Raw genomic sequence first — 18,407 nt, 5'->3', positions numbered from 1 at the left:
CAACTAGTCTTGACAAGGATGAAAAAGGGAAACAAGTAGATACTAATCATTACGGAGGTATGATAGGAAGCTTACTTTACTTAACAGCAAGTAGACTGGATATTATGTTTAGCTTATGTATGTGTGCTAGGTTCCAATCAGCTCCTAAGGAATCACACCAATCAGCGGTTAAAAGAATCCTTAAATATCTACTAGGCACACTTGAATTAGGTTTATGGTATCCAAAGGAAACTGAATTTGAAATGATGAGCTATTTCGATGCAGACTTAGCTGGATGCAAGATAGATAGAAGAAGCACAAGTGGAACATGTCATTTTCTAGGACACTCTTTAGTCTCATGGTCTTCAAAGAAGCAAAACTCTGTAGCATTATCCACTGCAAAAGCAGAATACATAGCAGCAGGGAGTTGCTGTGCTCAAACATTGTATATGAAACAACAATTAAAAGATTTCAAAATTCAATATCAAACTATTCCAATAAAATGTGACAACACAAGTGCCATAAATATTTCAAAAAATTCGATATCTCACTCAAGAAAAAAACATATTGACATAAGACATCACTTCTTGAGAGATCATGTGCAAAATGAAGATATAATGCTAGAATTTGTAAACACAAATGACCAATTAGCAGATATATTCACAAAACCTCTATTTGAAGAGCGATTCATATTCATTAGAATAGAATTGGATATGATGCATATTCGAGAAGTAAACTAAATTTTTTTTTCTTGGCAAGCGATTGCCACCAAGGTGCCAGGCGACTGTCAGGCTACTGACTTTCAAGTTCTTTTATTGACAGGCACCTGCCTTATCCTAGCCAGTGACTGCCTTGCGACGGGTAGGGTTTAAAACCCTATTTTATGTCTTTTTAACTTCCTTCAGGCGCCTGCTCCTTCTTCTCTCTCTTCGAAAATCTTCTTTCATACTCTTTTCACTTAGACTCCTCTTCCAAATCAGAAACCGAGCATCAAACTTGCCCTCCACATCAAATCGCAAAAACAACCTAGGGTTTATCAGCTTTTCTCTTCAATACAAACATGCCACGGATAAAATCGACCGATAACAAGGGTTCTTCCTCTTCGACAAGGATCAACAATGATGAAGTAGAGAAATGGTTAGTAACTCCACATGCTAAGCAACTCTATAGGAATCAAATCGCTTCAGCTGAACCCATTTTAGGTAAAGTTCTTGATGTTACATTCTTCAATTCCGATCTTCATGAAATTATGGAACTTTTTAAGGAAATTGGGTGGGATCGGTTTATTACTTATCAAGCAAAAGGATACTATCCAAACGTGGTTCAGATTTTCTATGCAAATATGGAAAGGGATGAAAATAGGATCAAAACAAATCTTCTAGGGCAAAATTTTCATCTTACTCCCATATCTTTGGGAAAAATTCTTCGAGTCAAGTCTGGAGATTTTGAGGTCCACATTGTTGAGAAACAATGGATAATGTCCCAAGGATTTACTCGAGAGGAATTTCTACCCCTAGTCATAACTGATACACCTATCAACTTTGGGCATTCACCTCTTTACAAACAGCTCAATCTACAAGCTCTAATCCTGCACAAACTTATTACATATAATATCATACCACGTTCTGGTTCTCATGATCATATTTCATTCTTAGATTGTTTTGTTATGTGGTGTATTCTTAAAGGGAAAAAGTTGGATCTTCCAAGTTTAATTATCAAATGGATTATTATGAAAGTTGATGCCCCTCGTGTCATTCTACCATATGCTGGGATGTTAAATATGGTATTTGCTCATTTCAATATTCTTACACCATCATTTAACTTCACTAGCAAAACCCATTACGATATCTTTTCTGATACTATTCTTAAGCGTATGGGATATAAAAACTCTCCTCAAGGGTAGTTTCATAAGGGACATCATCATGTATCATCTGCACCACCACCTCAGTCTTCCATACCAGCCTCTTCAATTCAACTTGACCCAGAAACTCCTTCTTGGTTCGTTCCATTTTTTAATCACTATATGACCTTCAGTAATGGAATGCAATCTGGACTTGGAACACTAAGGGAGAAGGTTTCTACTCTGGAAACTCATTGTTAAAGTCTTGTTCAGCGTGTTGACAAGATTGAGCAACATTTGGCTAGCTCTTCTAAAGGCAAATCTCATATGGATATCAGCTCTGCTCCATCGAGTGATGATGAATCTGATGAAAAATCTGGTGAAGAAGAAGAAGAAGAAGAAGAAGAAAGTGGATCTATGGAAGCCTCCGATTGATGTGTTTCATCTATGAGCTATTTAAAACTTTTGTTTATGTATTAGTGCTTTACCAGCTAGTATGTTCTTTATGTTTGTAAGATCTATAAATACAATGTATTGCAGCACTTCACTATGTTTTTTTTTTTTTGTATTACTCTCCTCTCCTTTTTGATTGATATCGAAAGGGGGAGATGTTTGAGAGAAGGGAGTGCAAAAATGAACAATGCTAATATGCTATGGTTTGTAAAACTATGAATATGTATGGATTATCTTGTATGAAATTCCATTTGTAAAACTATGAATATGTATGGATTATCTTGTATGGAATTCATTACTTGTATGGATCTTGTATGGATGGATATATATGGGTATGATCATTTTGAAAGTAACATGAATTCATTACTTCTATAACTATGAATATATCATGCTTGTTGAAAGGGGGAGCCATGAGTATTATCTCTTATTATTTTTACTCTCAATTTGTCATTATCAAAAAGGGGGAGATTGTTGGCCTAACAAGGCTTACAATTCTTATTTTGATGATAACAAATCATGATGCGTTTAATATGGTTCGAATGAAAGTTTTTCAGGAAAAAGGAAAAATTTAAAGGAAGTGACAAAGCTCAAAAGGATGATAAAGTTTATGGATAAAAAAAAAAAGATCTTGAAGAGCATGAGGATCAAAGATAACTTGATGAAAGCTCAAAGAAAATATCAGAAACTCAAAGATGATAGAAGAACAAGGACTTACTTGAAGATCAAAGGATTAAAGTTTTAAGGATGTTTGAATATAAGTACTTCAAGTTAATTTCAAGTATAAACTGAATTGAAGCTCTCATAAAATCAAAAGAAACTTAGAAATATAGTTTTAGAAAAACCCTAAAGTATGTTTTTCTAATCAAAGAAAAGAAGGGTTTAAAAATAAAGTTTTTTTAGAAAGGCCAGGCGACTGCCTCAACTTGCAAGGCGACTGGCCAAATTAATTGAATAAATATCAAAGAGGTAGTAGGGTTCCAAGCGACTGCCTGAACATAACCAGGCACCTGGGTGGTCATGCCAGGCGACTGCCAGTGTTTTGTGTTGTGAGTTTCTTCTATGACAGGCGACTGTCAAGTCATGGCAGGCAACTGCCACTTGAATGTTGGCTTAAAAAAACTTCCAACGGGAAGATTTTTTAATAGATTTTTTGGCACTATTATTTTGAAAAACTTGGGGATTACTTCAAGGAAACTTGGGGGATAAGGAATTACTCTTAAACTTCTATAAATAGCCCCAAACTTCAAAGATTTTATACACCAAGAAATTTCTAGGAATCAGAGTTCTCTAAAAAGCTCTCAAATTCTCTTATGTTTATCCATCTTCAACTAATGAGTTACTGCTGATACAAACTTCAAAGTAAAGCCTTCAAAGTTTAAATCTTTCAATACTTGGAAGATATTTCGTGATTTAGATTGAGTATTGAGCTTCAAATTCTTTTATATTTGAATTACTTTGAAGTATTATTGTGTTAAATGTTGTACTAACCTACTCTGTTGTGAGAGTGTTTTCTTGTACACAAACTTTTCTCTATCTTGGTTCTTGTTTATAGATGATTCAAGGCTGTAGAATCGCTGGACCAAATGAGGGAATTTCGTTTGGAGAGGTAGGCTCTAGCCTAAAGGATGGAGTGATTGTAATTGGTATTATTCCACTCGTCAACGGAACTGAACTAGTGATTCCTTTGGTGGTTTGCCAAAGGCGAGGACGTAGGCTGGGTATAAGCTGAACCTCGTAAAATCTTGTGTCTCTCTTCTTCCTTACTTTTTATTTTTCAGCAATACTTACAGCCTACGTGTGTGCTTTAAATTGTTAATTCTGAGTGTATATTTGTTAAATAGACCGGAGAATAATTTGTTTTGGCTTGATCAGCATTGATTGTGGAAATCGAAAAGGACTACGTTGGTTGATAATCCTAAACTTATTAATCTGAAAGTTTGTTTAAAAGTTAAACACAAAGAAGAATTGTGAGTTTGGAATAAACACAGGGCTTACATTAATTCAGCATGCTTTACAATTTATTACAGGGCTATTGATACAAAGATCAAGATTTTGATTATCTTGTTGATTGGTTGTGGTTGAATTGTTTTTGTATTTACTTGTTGTGATTGTTGATATAAAATAAAGAATTAAACTTGACATAATTTTAAAAATTCCAATTCACCCCACCTCTTGGGAAGCTATCCTATTTTCACTAACTGCCTCGGCCCAACAGTTCTTTGGTAGCCCTACATTAAGCCTGAGACACCAACCTGTTTCAGTTAGAGTTTGGTTTATCCTTTCAGCCACACCATTTCACTAAGGTGTCTGGCGAACAATGAAACCTCTCTTAATGCTCTATTGCTCACAAAACTCCATGAACCTAGAATTAGCATACTTGGTCCCATTGTCTTACTTGAGGCATTTGATTCTCCTCCCCGTCTTTTCCACTTCATTTGTCCATAACTTAAACCTAGAAAATGTATCATACTTGTGTTGCATGAAGTATACCTAGACTTTTCGAGGGTAGTCATCAACAAAACTCACAAAGTAAACATGTCCACCTCTTGATGCTACTCTAACCAGACCCCAAACGTTAAAATGTATATATTCAAGAATACCTTCTCTCTTGTGAATTGTTGATTTGAATTTTGCCTTATTTTGTTTTCCAAGAACACAAATATTACAAAAATTCAGCTTAAATGTTTTCATGCCTTTCAAGAGTTTCCTCTTAACCATGTTTGCCCATATGCCTAGGCCATATATGCCACAAAACAGTTTCATCAAATTCAATATCTAAGGCTGTAGCTCCACCTATAACAGTAGTCCCTTGCAGTGTATAAATATTTTCATCTAACTTTTTCCTTTTCATCACCGTCAGATTACCTTTGCACACTTTCATAATCCCACTTTCAGACTTGTAATTGAATCCATTGCAATCCAAAGTGTCAAATGAGATGAGACTCTTCTATAGGTCCGGTATGTGTCTTACATTTCTTAAGGTTCTCACAGCACCATCAAATATTTTAATTTTAACACTTCCAATGCCAATGATTTTACAAAAGACATAATTGCCCATAAGAACTAAACTTGAATTTACCAACCTGTAAGTGCTGAACCACTCATTGTTTGGAATCATATGGTACGAACATGCTGAGTCTAGAATCCATAAGTCTGTGAGGCGATCCGGCCCCGATGAAATTGAAAGCATATCACCATCACTGCAAATTGAATTTCCTTCTTGAAGTACATTTGCTGATTTTGAAGTCCTTTCATGTTTTTCATCATTTCCTTTCTTCCAACCCAGACATTCTGGTTTAACATGCCCTTTTTGACCACACTTATAATACCAGATATCCTTTTTCTTCTTTTGATTGAGTTTAGGATTTTTGACTCGATTCATTTATGAATTTTCCTCTCCCACGATCATAGTTGCCTTTTACCACAAGTCCTTCTCCATGTGATTTTTCATCGTAGATTTTCAGCCTTTAATGAAATCCCAACAAGGCACTTGTCACCTCTTCCAAGTTTAGGGTCTCTTTCCCCCATGTAAAAGTGGTAACTAGATTTTCATATGTATGAGTCGTTGGCAAGGAATTCAGTAGCATCAATGTCTTATCATTCTCTTCAAATTTCACATCAACACGTATTAAACTTATGATTTGATTAAATGTGTTGATGTATTGATTCAAGTTCAAACCATCAACCATCTTAAGCCAATAAAGACTCTGCTTAAGAAATAATTTATTATTAAGAGATTTGGACACGTACCGACTTTCAAGCTTTTGCTAAACAGCCGCATGAGAATCTTCCTCCATGACATGATAAAGTACTTCGTTGGCCAGACATAATCACTTGTTACTAAAAAAAAAGGAAGTCCTTTATTAAGCCACTCGTTCTGATAGGGTTTTACAACTCAATTTTTATTATGCATGATCATAATTGTATGAATCAATTTGGAAACTATTTATGAAATTGCATTTATGACACCACATAACACAAATTTGGGCCTTCAGGTTTTGAATTTTATTTTTATATTATGAAATGTCAATATTGAATCTTGGAAATCAAGTATAATTATTTTGTTAAAATATTTTTAAAATTCTTTTTAAAACTACAAAATTTAGAGTGCTAAAAAATTTAAAAATTAAAAAATGTGAATATTTTTCAAAAAATGAAGCATGAAATTTTGATTTTTAAAAAGTTGAATGATTTAATGTCCATTTCATTTTTCTAAAAAAAAAAACCTAATAAATACACAAAATTTCATTCAAACATTCAATAATTAAAAAAAAATTGGGCCTTACATTTTGAAAATGTAATCCAATTTTTTATTTTAAAAATATTTTCAAATTTATTTTTAGAACTATGAAATCAAGATTATTTGTTCTATGAAATTATTTAAGATCAAAAAATAAAACATGATGACATGAAAGAATAAAAATGTATTCTTCATTTAGATTTTTTTATTTTAAAAATAGAATAGAACTTAGGACTTGGATTTTGGACATCCAAATATGTCATGTTGTCAAATTCATGTTTTCTAATCTTGATTTTTTTTTCCAAATTATTTTTATTTTTATTAAATTAGGAAGCAGATTTTTATCTATTAATTATTTCAATATATAATAAATAATTGACATGATTTTTATCCAAAAAAAAAAAAATGGTGGAGTGCACTATTTAAATAAAAATATGGGCAGAAATATTTTTAGCAAAATATAGAAGGATCACAATAAAATTAAATGAAAAGTACCTAAAAGAACATTAGTTAATGTTGGTGTATTTTAATATTATTATTTTATTTATTATCTTAGAAAAGAGCATGTATCTTATAATGGGTTATGTATCTATATTTAATTAGGTCTTCATTCATGTATTTCATAAATTCATAAGATTAATTATGTGAGTCTACCTTAAATCTAGGTGTGTACCTATTTAATATATATACATTTTATTTATTAAGTGCATGGAGAATGAAATGTCATTTCGTCCCTATAAATAGACCGTTAAGACATTGACACTGCACTCCAATCTTTTCACATCATTCTCATCATGTCATCCTTCTTTTAAGTCTAGAGAGTTTGACAAACCCAGAAAGGTGTTTTTTTTTTTTTTTTTTTTTTTGTGAAGCTTTAGACTCCTCCGTTTTATGCAGAATTAGAGAGAGTCATACGATTCAAATCGGACTGTTATATCCTGGGGGAAATAAGTCTTGAGGAGTTATGTTGCACTGATTCGTGGGTTAAGCCAAAAATTGTAGAGGGCTTGAATATCCTTAAAGAGAGTGAAATATTTGTGTCCCAACCTATTTGTGAACCGTATTTATATTTATATTTATATTTATATTTGTGTTTAAGTTTTATTATTTTTATTTTATTAAATTTCCTAACACTTAATAAACAGTGGGTTGGACATTCCTTCACCTAGCTAATATGGTAAACAAGTATGTGTGTTTTAGGAACTTCCATGATTACATTAATGTTGCATTTAATTTACAAAATAAAGAAACATCATAATAAAATTAAATAATATCCTATTGCATTTTATTTTGCATAACAAATAACATATAGCAACAAATTTATACAAATTTATCTATTTCTTATATTATCAATATTACATAATTTAGTGAGGTTATTGTTGAATAAGAAATGAATGAAAATTAAGGCATTATGGGTTGAGCTTAATGCGACTATGTAAGGTGTCACGGGCCGAATATTTCACCCCTTTGCAAATAGACTGAGTGGTGCTAGCTAAAGCCCATTTGTTTAACTAGTCAACCTATCATGTACCATAATTCATCCACAAAACACTTTCATTGTTATTCAATCAAACCTAAGCAGAAGTAGTAAGCAATTTATGAAAGCAGTGACACTTAAGTAGTAAACATTGAAGCAACACAATTCATTAACAACACCTTTGTTAACATTGTAAGTCTAGCGAGGGAGGCAAGTAGGCTAAATACGTTGATAATAGCTAGTAAGGTTCACAAGTTGATGAACACTCACTTTCCTCTAAAGAGCTTTTTGTACTATTCTCACTCTAGCACTAGGAAACATCAAAGTGACCGAGGGGTCATACTGCCTTTTTTAGCACAAGGAGAAACTACTACTCGAAAATAAACTTACAATAGTATTTACATGATGGAAACACATCTCAAACGCACGAGACAAAGCGGTCACGGGAAATCATAATGCCCTAAACAAGCTCAGCTCGTGATGCTCCCCCACTTATGTGATCAACGTCCTCATAGACTTTGACGCTATGTACACTTCAACTATGTCAATGAACAATTGCATATCTTTCGTATAAATCAGTTGATTTCTTCATGACCAAAGCCTTTCTACTTCATTAAGAACTCCCGCTGCTTCTCTCTTAGGAATGTGAACTCTCTGTCTGCAAGGATGTCATCAACTTCATGTATGTCAGGTTGCACTGTATTCAATTCTGCTCTATTTAACTGACTTCTACTTGAATCTTTAGTGTCAACGTTGAACAACTTGAGGTAACTGACATGAAACATGAGATACACTTTCATCCAAGTCATAGGGTCAATTTTGTAAGAGGCCTTTCTTACTTTGGCCAATATGGGGACTGGTCCTTCATATTTATGAAGTAGTTTCCTATGTCGTCCCTGTAGTGACCTGATCTGTTCAAGATTGAGCTTAACAAGCACCAAGTCACCTACGTTGAAGTGCTACAATCTTCTCCCTTGATCCACCTTCTTCTTCATTCACGTAGAAGCATTCTCTAGTAAGGCTCGAGCAATCTCTGCATTCTATCTCCATTCTCTGGTGACGATGTATGCTCTGGGTCTCTTTCCTCTATACAACTCATCCACTGTGTGAAGTAACTGCTAGCCTGTAACAAGCTCAAAAGGGCTCTTGTTGGTTGTTGGGCTTCTTTGGGCATTGAAACATAACTGACCCACATCAAGTAGTTGTACCCAATTCTTCTAGTTGGCGTTGACGAAATGACGCAAGTACTCTTCTAGTAGCCCATTGAATCTCTTTGTTTGTTCATCTGTCTTTGGATGGTAACTTGAAGAGATGTCAAGCTATGAACAAAAATTAATTAATAATATCCTATTGCATTTTATTTTTGCATAGAAAATAACATATGACAACAAATTTATAAAAATTTATTTATTTCTTATATTATCAATGTTACGTAATTTAATGAGGCTATTATTAAGTAAGAAATAAGTGAAAATTAAGACATTGTAGGTTGAGCTAAATGCGACTATGCAAGGGAATGAATGGTTAACGAGGAAGTGAAATGAAATTTATGTTTAATTTATTTATTTATAGTTTTAAGGACAAAAGATATTGACCTCTCATGAGATTTGACAAAAAGACAATGATCTTACTTGAGATTTAAAAAATTCTAAGGACCTCCCTTAAGGTTTTAAGAATTTCAGAGGTCTCCTCTAAGGTTTGTCAAAAAAAGACACCAAACCTCCCATTATGTTTTGTAAAAGGACAAGCTTTTTTAGGAAATATGTAATAATTCAAAAAAATAATAAATAATAAATAAATAAATAAAATAATAATAATAATAATAATAATAATACTTTTATGTATATGTGTGTGTGTGTATGTATATATATATATAGGTGATAAATATAACTAAAGGATAAAGTAATATATATATATATATATATATATATGGATATGTATGTTTGGATGGTTGTCAAGAGGATGAGATTGAATTTGAAATTCAATCTCACCTGACACACACACACACCCACACCCCTTTTTGTTTTACATCTCTCTCTCTCTCTCTCTCTCTCTCTCCCTAAGAAAGACAAGCAACCCCCCTTTTTTTATCGGTAAAAGGTAAATGTATCAATCAAAATTTATATGTACAAACTACTCTTGGCATACCCAGGAATTACAAAGGGATGAATCCCATCCAAATATCAAATCTTCAACAAAAGTAAGCAAGGTCATAGTACCTTCCTACCCAATCAATAAGTTACATCAAAACTACCCGAACAACTAAAAGCATTCAAATAGCATTAAACATATTAAATTTATCATAAACAACTCTAAATGTGTACCTTTGGATCACTTCGAGTAGCTCCGAGGGAGAGATCTTCTTTCCTTCAAATTTCCATTTGTTTCAGAAGCGCCAAATAAAATATACCATGGCAGCCAAGCACACCTTCTTCCCAATTGATTGAATCCCTATACCCTTGGCTTCTTTATGGAGCCACTTCAGAGTAGCTTTCAATGTAGACATTGATCCAGCTATGCCCAGCCAATCTCTAACTTGATCCCATACTTCCTTTGTAAAACTGCATTTAAAGAATAGGTGCTCATTTGTTTCTATCTCTGAATTGCAAAGCAGACATTGTGGGGTTATATCTCCTCCTTGTATTTTATCATTTGTAAGTAGCTTTACTTTAATTCCCATCCATAAGATAAATGCATGCTTTGAAATACTTCCCTATCTCCATACCTCTTTATGCCAATGTACTTTTCTCCCTTTATTCCTCTAGAAATTATAGGCATGCTGTGAAGAGAGCTGTCCATCCACTACCCACTGGTTTAGCATAATTTCAGCATCCCTACAGCTCCCACAAGTCTGCACAACATGGTTCTCAGCTCCACCAGTTTTTTGAATAAAGGAGAGTCTTCATGTTTAGGGACTATTTCCCATATTTTTGAATCTTTCAAGTAGATTTGATGAACCTATTTTGACCACAATGAGCCCTTTTTTTTTTGAATATTCCACAAGGCCCGAGTGAGTAATGCTTTATTCCAAGCAGAAAGGTCAAACACCCCCAAACCTCCTTCCATTTTGGGGAGAGAAATCTCTCTCCAAGCAACCCAGGGCTTTTTTCTTTCTCCTCATAAAAAAGATCTGCAAAGTCTCACCACATAATCCAGAAATAGATTTAGGAATAGGGAAAATGTCAACCAAAAACATTCTACCCCCTGAATAACAGAATTTATAAACTCTAACTTTCCCGCATAGGATATTGTATGATTTGGCCAGCCACAAAGGAGATCAGAGAACCTGTTGATCAGAGGAGCATAGTGCATTTTATTAAGTCTTGATGCTGCTAGTGGAATCCCCAAATATCTGAAGGAAAACTCCCATCCTGAAAATCTGTCAAGCTTCTGATTTTCTCCTGTAACGACTTGCCTACTTTACCATATTTTTTTTTACAACATACATAATAATCCTGATATCCTGCTAAACTGCAATAGTCATGATCAACTTGGACCCGTGGGTGCCAAGGTTAAACTTGTCATACATCTTTGATATCTAAGCAGTGGAAAACATAAATTACATACATGTCATACACAACACCAAAAACCATACCAGAGTTATACTGAATCTGTCATATGTATACAACCATCCAAAAAAGGACCCAAAAAGTAACCTAGGGTCATAACCCAAAAACCAATCTAACCCTAACTCAACTACTTACCCTTCTGATAGGGTAGCTCAGTCAACCTTTACTTCTAAGGAGCTTTATCTGCCCTTCTATTTGGATTTCTTGAAATGTTTGTAATGCTGGGGTGAGACACCTCTCAGTAAGGAAGATAAACTAACATCAGTGTGTGGCAATATGAGTATTATCATGACATAAACATGGACTATACTTAATTGTACAACATGTAAAACTGCTTGTATAGTTTCTAAATAAAACATGATTCATCATATCATAGTAAATATCATAATGAATATCGTGCTAATTTTTGTAATCATGCAAAACATCTTCTATAACTGTACAATACTGAAATAATACCTAGGATGGATAACTAGCTGATGTCATGTCTTACCCCCATATGACAGGGTTGTGCGGCCCGAATGCAAGACCTAGCAATGACTAGCCAACCACGCTAAGTCAAACATAAGTCTATAAGTACGATGGGCCTGCCTCACCTGGTCTAGACTGCCAGTGGGACACCTCCACTACCATGAAGCCACATCAACTGTCATCTCCCACACTTTATTTGAGATGTGTAGTAGCACTAACATAATCATGATCTTGAACATATAGTTACGGTACCGTGCTTCGTGAAACTAAACTAAGCTATACGGGTTTTGATAACATATAATACATTTCATGATATTGATACATAATTGTTTCATATTTCATAGAAATATCTAACATGATCATATTTCATGAATTCTGACATAACATACATAATTACGACATTTAAGCCAACATAAATCACGACATTTGCGCTGACTTATCATAACATGTAAATCACGGCATCTGCGTCGACATATCATATCGTATAAATCATGGCATCTGCGCCGACATAAAACATATCATACCGAATCTTGATATTTCTGTACTGTTAACATATTATTTAAAAACCATAGTTCTTGTACTGTTTTTATGGTTTTTTTAAAAAACTATTATAACATGCTTATTTTGAGAAATCATAATATTTCGGTATAATATAATTTTCATGGAGAATCATACTCATGCTACACAAATGTGAATATTATTCTGAATATAAAATTTGAATTGAAACCATGTTTTCTGCTAAAATCCATTTCTCTATTCAACAACAATATTCCTAAACACTGTATTATATTATACATAATTTTTGAAAATAAATGTTGTATAATAATAAATAATTTCATGAAAATGTTGATTTAATTTATCCCCTTACTTGACTTACTAAGAAGCCCATAAATTTAACCAAACCTGCACCTGTGGTGTTCCCAGCTTAACACCCTGAAATTTACATTTTCCCAACAAAATTCCAATATTATCTCACCTAATACATTTTCCTCAGTCCATAAATACCAATTAACATATAAAGCCTAAAATAACTAACTTACCCAGATTTTGGGATGGTGCCCAAGTTGGCCTAACCAAAAATCTACTCCAATAGACTTGAAGAGAATCTTCCCAGGAGTAACGTGGCAACTTCCGATCATGGAACCGGCGAAGAACGAAGCTAAAAATCTAAAGAGAAGGAGAGAGAGATGAAGTAGAGAGAGAGAGAGAGAGAGAGAGAGAGAGAGAGAGAGAGAGAGAGAGAGGGGGTTTCCTGCAAAGTTTTCTCGTAGAAAAGTGTGTTTTTGGCCTTATATAGAGTGTTGTCCACGTGGCCTCTTCGACGAGCTACGACATCTTGTTGACGAGTCTAAGAAGGAATTTCATTGACGAGTGCAAAACCCTCATCGATGAGTTTCAGGCCCTGAAATCAGCTCTCTCGGTAAGTTCTCGTTGACGAGACACGTGTTCACGTCGACGAGCCCAAGTAGGCTACTCATCGACGAACACTCTGCGCTCGTCGACGAGACCCTACTGAGTCCCCCTGGGAATTTTACTTTTCTCTCCTTTCTTTATTATTTAATTACTATAATTCTTTGGGTCTCTACATTCTCCCTTCATATAAAATTTCGTTCTCGAGATTTACTATCTATATTGAACACCATCCTTTGAGGAAAATGAGTTACTTATTTTATTACTTACCCTCACTTGTGGCGAAGGAATACTATGGTTATATTCAGGGTTCTGGGAGATTAAAAATGGATGAAATAAAATTCTCCCAAAACTAAAATACTAGCTACTAACCGAAAATTATTACATGTACTGACTAACCTGTACAAAAGAAACTTAACACACTTATCTGCATTTTTCCTGATTATTGCTACTCCCCACTGAATAGGTGTGGGTATTTCTATCGTATTTCTTCTTCAAGCTCCCAAGAAACTTCTTCCACTGCGTGATTTATCCATAGGACTTTTACTAATGAAATTTTCTTACTGCACAATTCCCGTTCCTTCTTGTCTAAGATCTGCACTGGTATCTTCTCACAAACTAGTGAATCTCTAAATTTTATCTCTGCATAACTGACCATGTGGGAGGGATTTGGGATGTATTTCCTTAGCATGGAAACATGAAATATGTCATGTATAATGGATAAAACCGGTGGTAAAACTAACTGGTAGGCAACTGACCCCCCCTCTCCAGTATCTCAAAAGGGCCAATAAACCTAGGGCTTAGCTTACCCTTCCCCCCAAACCTCATAGTTCCTTTCAGTGGCGCTATTTTAAGGAACACATGATCACTTATATCAAATTCCAATTTCTTGCGGCGAGTATCAGCATAACTTTTCTGTTGACTCTGAGCTGCATTGATTCTTTCTTTAATAAGTTAGACTTTATCATACGTCCGCTGTACTAACTCTGGTCCCAAACTCATCTCTCACCCATTTCATCCCAGTATAGTGGAGAACGAAATCTCCTACCATATAACGGCTCGAAAGGTGCCATGCCAATGCTGGCCTGATAGCTATTATTGTATGCAAACTTTATTAGCAGTATATACTGAGTCCAACTACCCCCAAAATCTAGCACACATGCCTGTAGCATATCCTCTAATATTTGAATCGTCCTCTCTAACTGCCCATCCTTCTAAGGATGAAACACCGTGCTGAATGATAACTGAGACCCCAAAGCCTCCTGCAAGTTCCTCCAAAATTGTGACATAAAACGTGGGTCTCGGTCTAATACTATATACACTAGCACACCATGTGATCGTACTATCTCTTTAATATACAGTTTTTCCAGCCTATCCATGGAGTAGTTGACTTTGATAGGGATAAAGTGAGCAGTCTTTGTCATTCGTTCTATGACCACCCAAATAGCATTCTACCCCTGTCGCACCGGCGGTAAACTCGTCACGAAGTCTATAAAAATGTGATCCCATTTCCACTCTATAATGTAAAGTGGTTGCAGTTGACCTGCCGGCCTATGGTACTTAGCCTTTACCTTCTGGCACGTTAAACATTGTTGTACAAACTCGACAATCTCCCTTTTCATGCCGCTCCACCAGAAAGACTTTCGCAGATCCCTATACATTTTAGTGTTGCCTGTACGAACCGTGTATAAGGATTTGTAAGCCTCTTCAAGAATCGTACTTTTGATATCCACATCTGTAGGCAATCATAGCCTGGTACGGAACCTCAGAATTCCATCATCAGAAATACTGAACTTCTCTCCTTGTCTTTCCTACACTTTAGCTATCAGCTCTGCTAATTCTATGTCATCCCTTTGAGCAGCTTTAAATCCTTTCCTGTAGGGTAGGCTGTACCACCAGGTTGGCAATAAATGTCTGGTGATCACTCTCTACTAACTCCATGCCTAGCCTCCCCAAGTCCATCTAGATCGGGAGCTGAATTTCTACTGCTGACAATGCTACTATCATGGGTTTTCAGCTCAGCACATCAGCCACCACATTTGCTTTACCTAGATGGTAACTGATGATGCAGTCATAATCCTTAATAAGTTCCAACCATCTTCTCTGTATCATATTCAACTCCTTCTACATGAAGAAGTACTTTAAACTTTTAAGGTCTGAAAATATTTCACATCTCTCTCCATACAAATAATGCCTCCAATTCTTCAATGCATGAACCACTGCAGCCAATTCTAGATTATGGATAAGATAATTCTTTTCATATTCTTTCAATTGTCTGGAAGCATATGTTACAACTCTACCCTGTTGCATCAACACACATCCGAGCCCTTTCAAAGATGTGTCATAGTAGATCACGTAACGATCACCTCCCAATGGATTAGTCAATACTAGTGCGGTGACGAGCCTTTGTATCAATTCTTGGAAGCTTTGCTTAGAACTGTTGTCCCATTCAAATTCGGAATTCTTTCTGGTTAGTCATGTCAAAGGCCCTGATAATGCTGAGAATCCTTCTACAAACCGATTGTAATATCCTGCTAGTCCCAAGAAACTCCTGATTTCCTGAACGTTCCTCGGCCTGGCCCAATTCATCTTACTGGGATCTACTGAAATTCCATCTCCTGATATAACATGCCCCAAAAATGCAACTTTCTCTAACTAGAATTCACATTTGCTAAACTTGGCATACAATTTATTTTCCCTGAGCATTTGAAGTACTAGCCTTAGGTGCGTCTCATGCTCCTCAAAACTCTTTGAATAGACTAGTATGTTATCAATAAAATCCATTACGAAATGGTCTAAATACTGGTATAAGATTCTATTTATCAAATCCATGAATACAATAAAAGCATTTGTCAGACCAAAGGGCATAACTTGAAATTCATAATGCCTATACCTAGTCCTGAAAGCTATCTTTGAGACGTCTTCAGTTTTAACTTTCACTTGATGGTAACATGACCTGAGGTCGATCTTGGAATAAACCTAGGTCCCCTAGAGTTGATCAAATAAATTATCTATACGGGGTAGGGGATACTTGCTCTTAATTGTTACTTTGTTTATTTCCCTATAATCTATGCACATTCTCATAGATCCGTCCTTTTTCTTTACAAATAAAATTGGAACTCCCCAGGGTGATACACTAAGTCTGATAAACCCTTTATTCAATAAATCCTGCAAATGATCCTTTAATTCTCCCAATTCTGCTGAAACCATTCGGTAAGGAGCTTTAGAGATCGGTGTCGTCCTTGAAAGTACGTCGATAGCAAAATCTATCTCATGGCCGGGAGGCAACCCAGGTAGTTCCCCAAGAAAAACATCTGGAAACTCCTTTACCACTAGTGTACTGACAAACTTCAATTCATTTTCTGCCATCTCCTTTACATAAGCCATAAACCTCTAACATTCGTCCAGAAGTAATCTCCTCACCTGCATTGTTGACACTAACTGAGGCGGGGAATGCACTTGTGACTCCACAAATATGAATTCTTGCTTTCCCGATGGTCTGAATATCACAACTTTTAGATAACAATCAATACTAGCATGGTTAGTAGCCAGCTATTCCATACCCAGTATTACATCAAATCCATGCATATCTAGCATAATTAGGTTAGCGGGTAATACTCTCCCTTGAATTTCTATTGAATAGCCCCTAAGCACCCTATGACACCTCACCACTGACCTTGTCGGTGTAGCTATTGGCAATTCAACATCTAATAACTGTATCTCAATACCAGACAATTTAACATATCTTGCAGACACAAAAGAATGGGTGGCACCCGAATAAAATAAAACAATAGTTTGATTTGATAAAGCAATAAAGGTACCTGTTACGACATCACCTGCAACCTCCACGTATCCCGGCGTCAAAGCATATACCCTCGCCAGAGCTACATTCCTCTACTGGCCTCCACGGGGCGCCTAATAACTTCCTCGGTAAGGTCTGGGAGCAAAAGCGGCACCAGGTGGTGTAGGGCAATCTCGTACCAAATGTCCCGATCTACCGTAGCGATAGCAAATGTCTCTCCCCATTCGACACTCTCCCAAGTGTCTCTTTCCACATGTCTAACATACAGGGTAGGTCTGCACTCCCTGAATCTCATGACCCCATGTATCAAGCCTCTGTCCTCTGCCATAATTTCCTCTTCTCCACTGGCCCCAACTAGATCCTTGTTGAAAGCCTGAAGGCGTGGACCTCTTCTTCTATCCCTGCTCCTCTGCACCTATCCGCTTACTGGCCTATGCCATAACTACTCTGTCTACCAACTCAGCAAAGTCCTGCACTTTCAGCACCGCTACCTGTTTATATATTTCACGCCTCAAACCTCTTTCAAACTGTCTCGCCTTCTTTGCTTCATCGGGAACGATATATAGGACGAAGCGGGATAATTCTATGAACCTCGCCGCGTACTGTTGGACTGTTTGCTGTCCCTGCTTTAAATTCAGGAATTCCTCTACTTTGGTTTCTCTAGTAGTGGCTGAAAAATATCTGTCAAAGAACAATTCTCTAAACTGGAACCAAGTCATAGCTATAGGCACCGCCCTCTGTTCCCTCAATAGTTTTATAGCAGTCCACCATCTCTCGACCTCTCCTATCTGCTTATAGGTGGCAAATAAGACCCTCTGCTCCTCCGTGCACTGCAGCACAACCAACACCTTCTCAATTTTCTGCATCTAGTTTTCGGTGACTATAGGATCAGCTCCTCCTAAAAATACAGGAGGGTTCATCTTGGTGAATTTCTTTATCGTACACACATGGCCTGTAGACAGGCCTCCTTGCTCCCTGAAGCTCCATGCGATCTTAGCTATAACCTGCTAAGCTATACTACGTGATACTGTATTTGAATTAGCTCTGCCTGCACCTGAGGGTCTTGCATTGCCACTACCATTGGCATGAGCACTACCACCTCCAAGGTCCATCCTGGAAAGACAATAAACATGACTTAGGGACCCTACCCTTATAATTTATGTATCTAA

General features: G+C 36.0%; 1 protein-coding gene across 1 annotated transcript; it reads right to left on the bottom strand.

Annotated features, from left to right (window-relative positions):
- Positions 1 to 17,669: 17,669 nt before the first annotated feature.
- On the bottom strand, positions 17,670 to 18,104 carry LOC131148418 (uncharacterized). The gene has a single exon (XM_058098120.1). The coding sequence runs from the start codon at positions 18,102 to 18,104 to the stop codon at positions 17,670 to 17,672; it is 435 nt and encodes a 144-aa protein (XP_057954103.1).
- Positions 18,105 to 18,407: the final 303 nt, after the last annotated feature.

The sequence above is a fragment of the Malania oleifera genome, chromosome 1 (genome assembly GCF_029873635.1).
Source record: "Malania oleifera isolate guangnan ecotype guangnan chromosome 1, ASM2987363v1, whole genome shotgun sequence".
Taxonomy (NCBI): domain Eukaryota; kingdom Viridiplantae; phylum Streptophyta; class Magnoliopsida; order Santalales; family Ximeniaceae; genus Malania; species Malania oleifera.
The sequence above is the reverse complement of the archived record's forward strand: the minus strand, read 5'-3'. Positions and strand labels throughout refer to the sequence as shown.

Bases quoted from the DNA above. Each gene is read 5' to 3' on its own strand.
- LOC131148418 (XM_058098120.1), bottom strand. From the start codon at position 18,104: ATGCAGAAAATTGAGAAGGTGTTGGTTGTGCTGCAGTGCACGGAGGAG.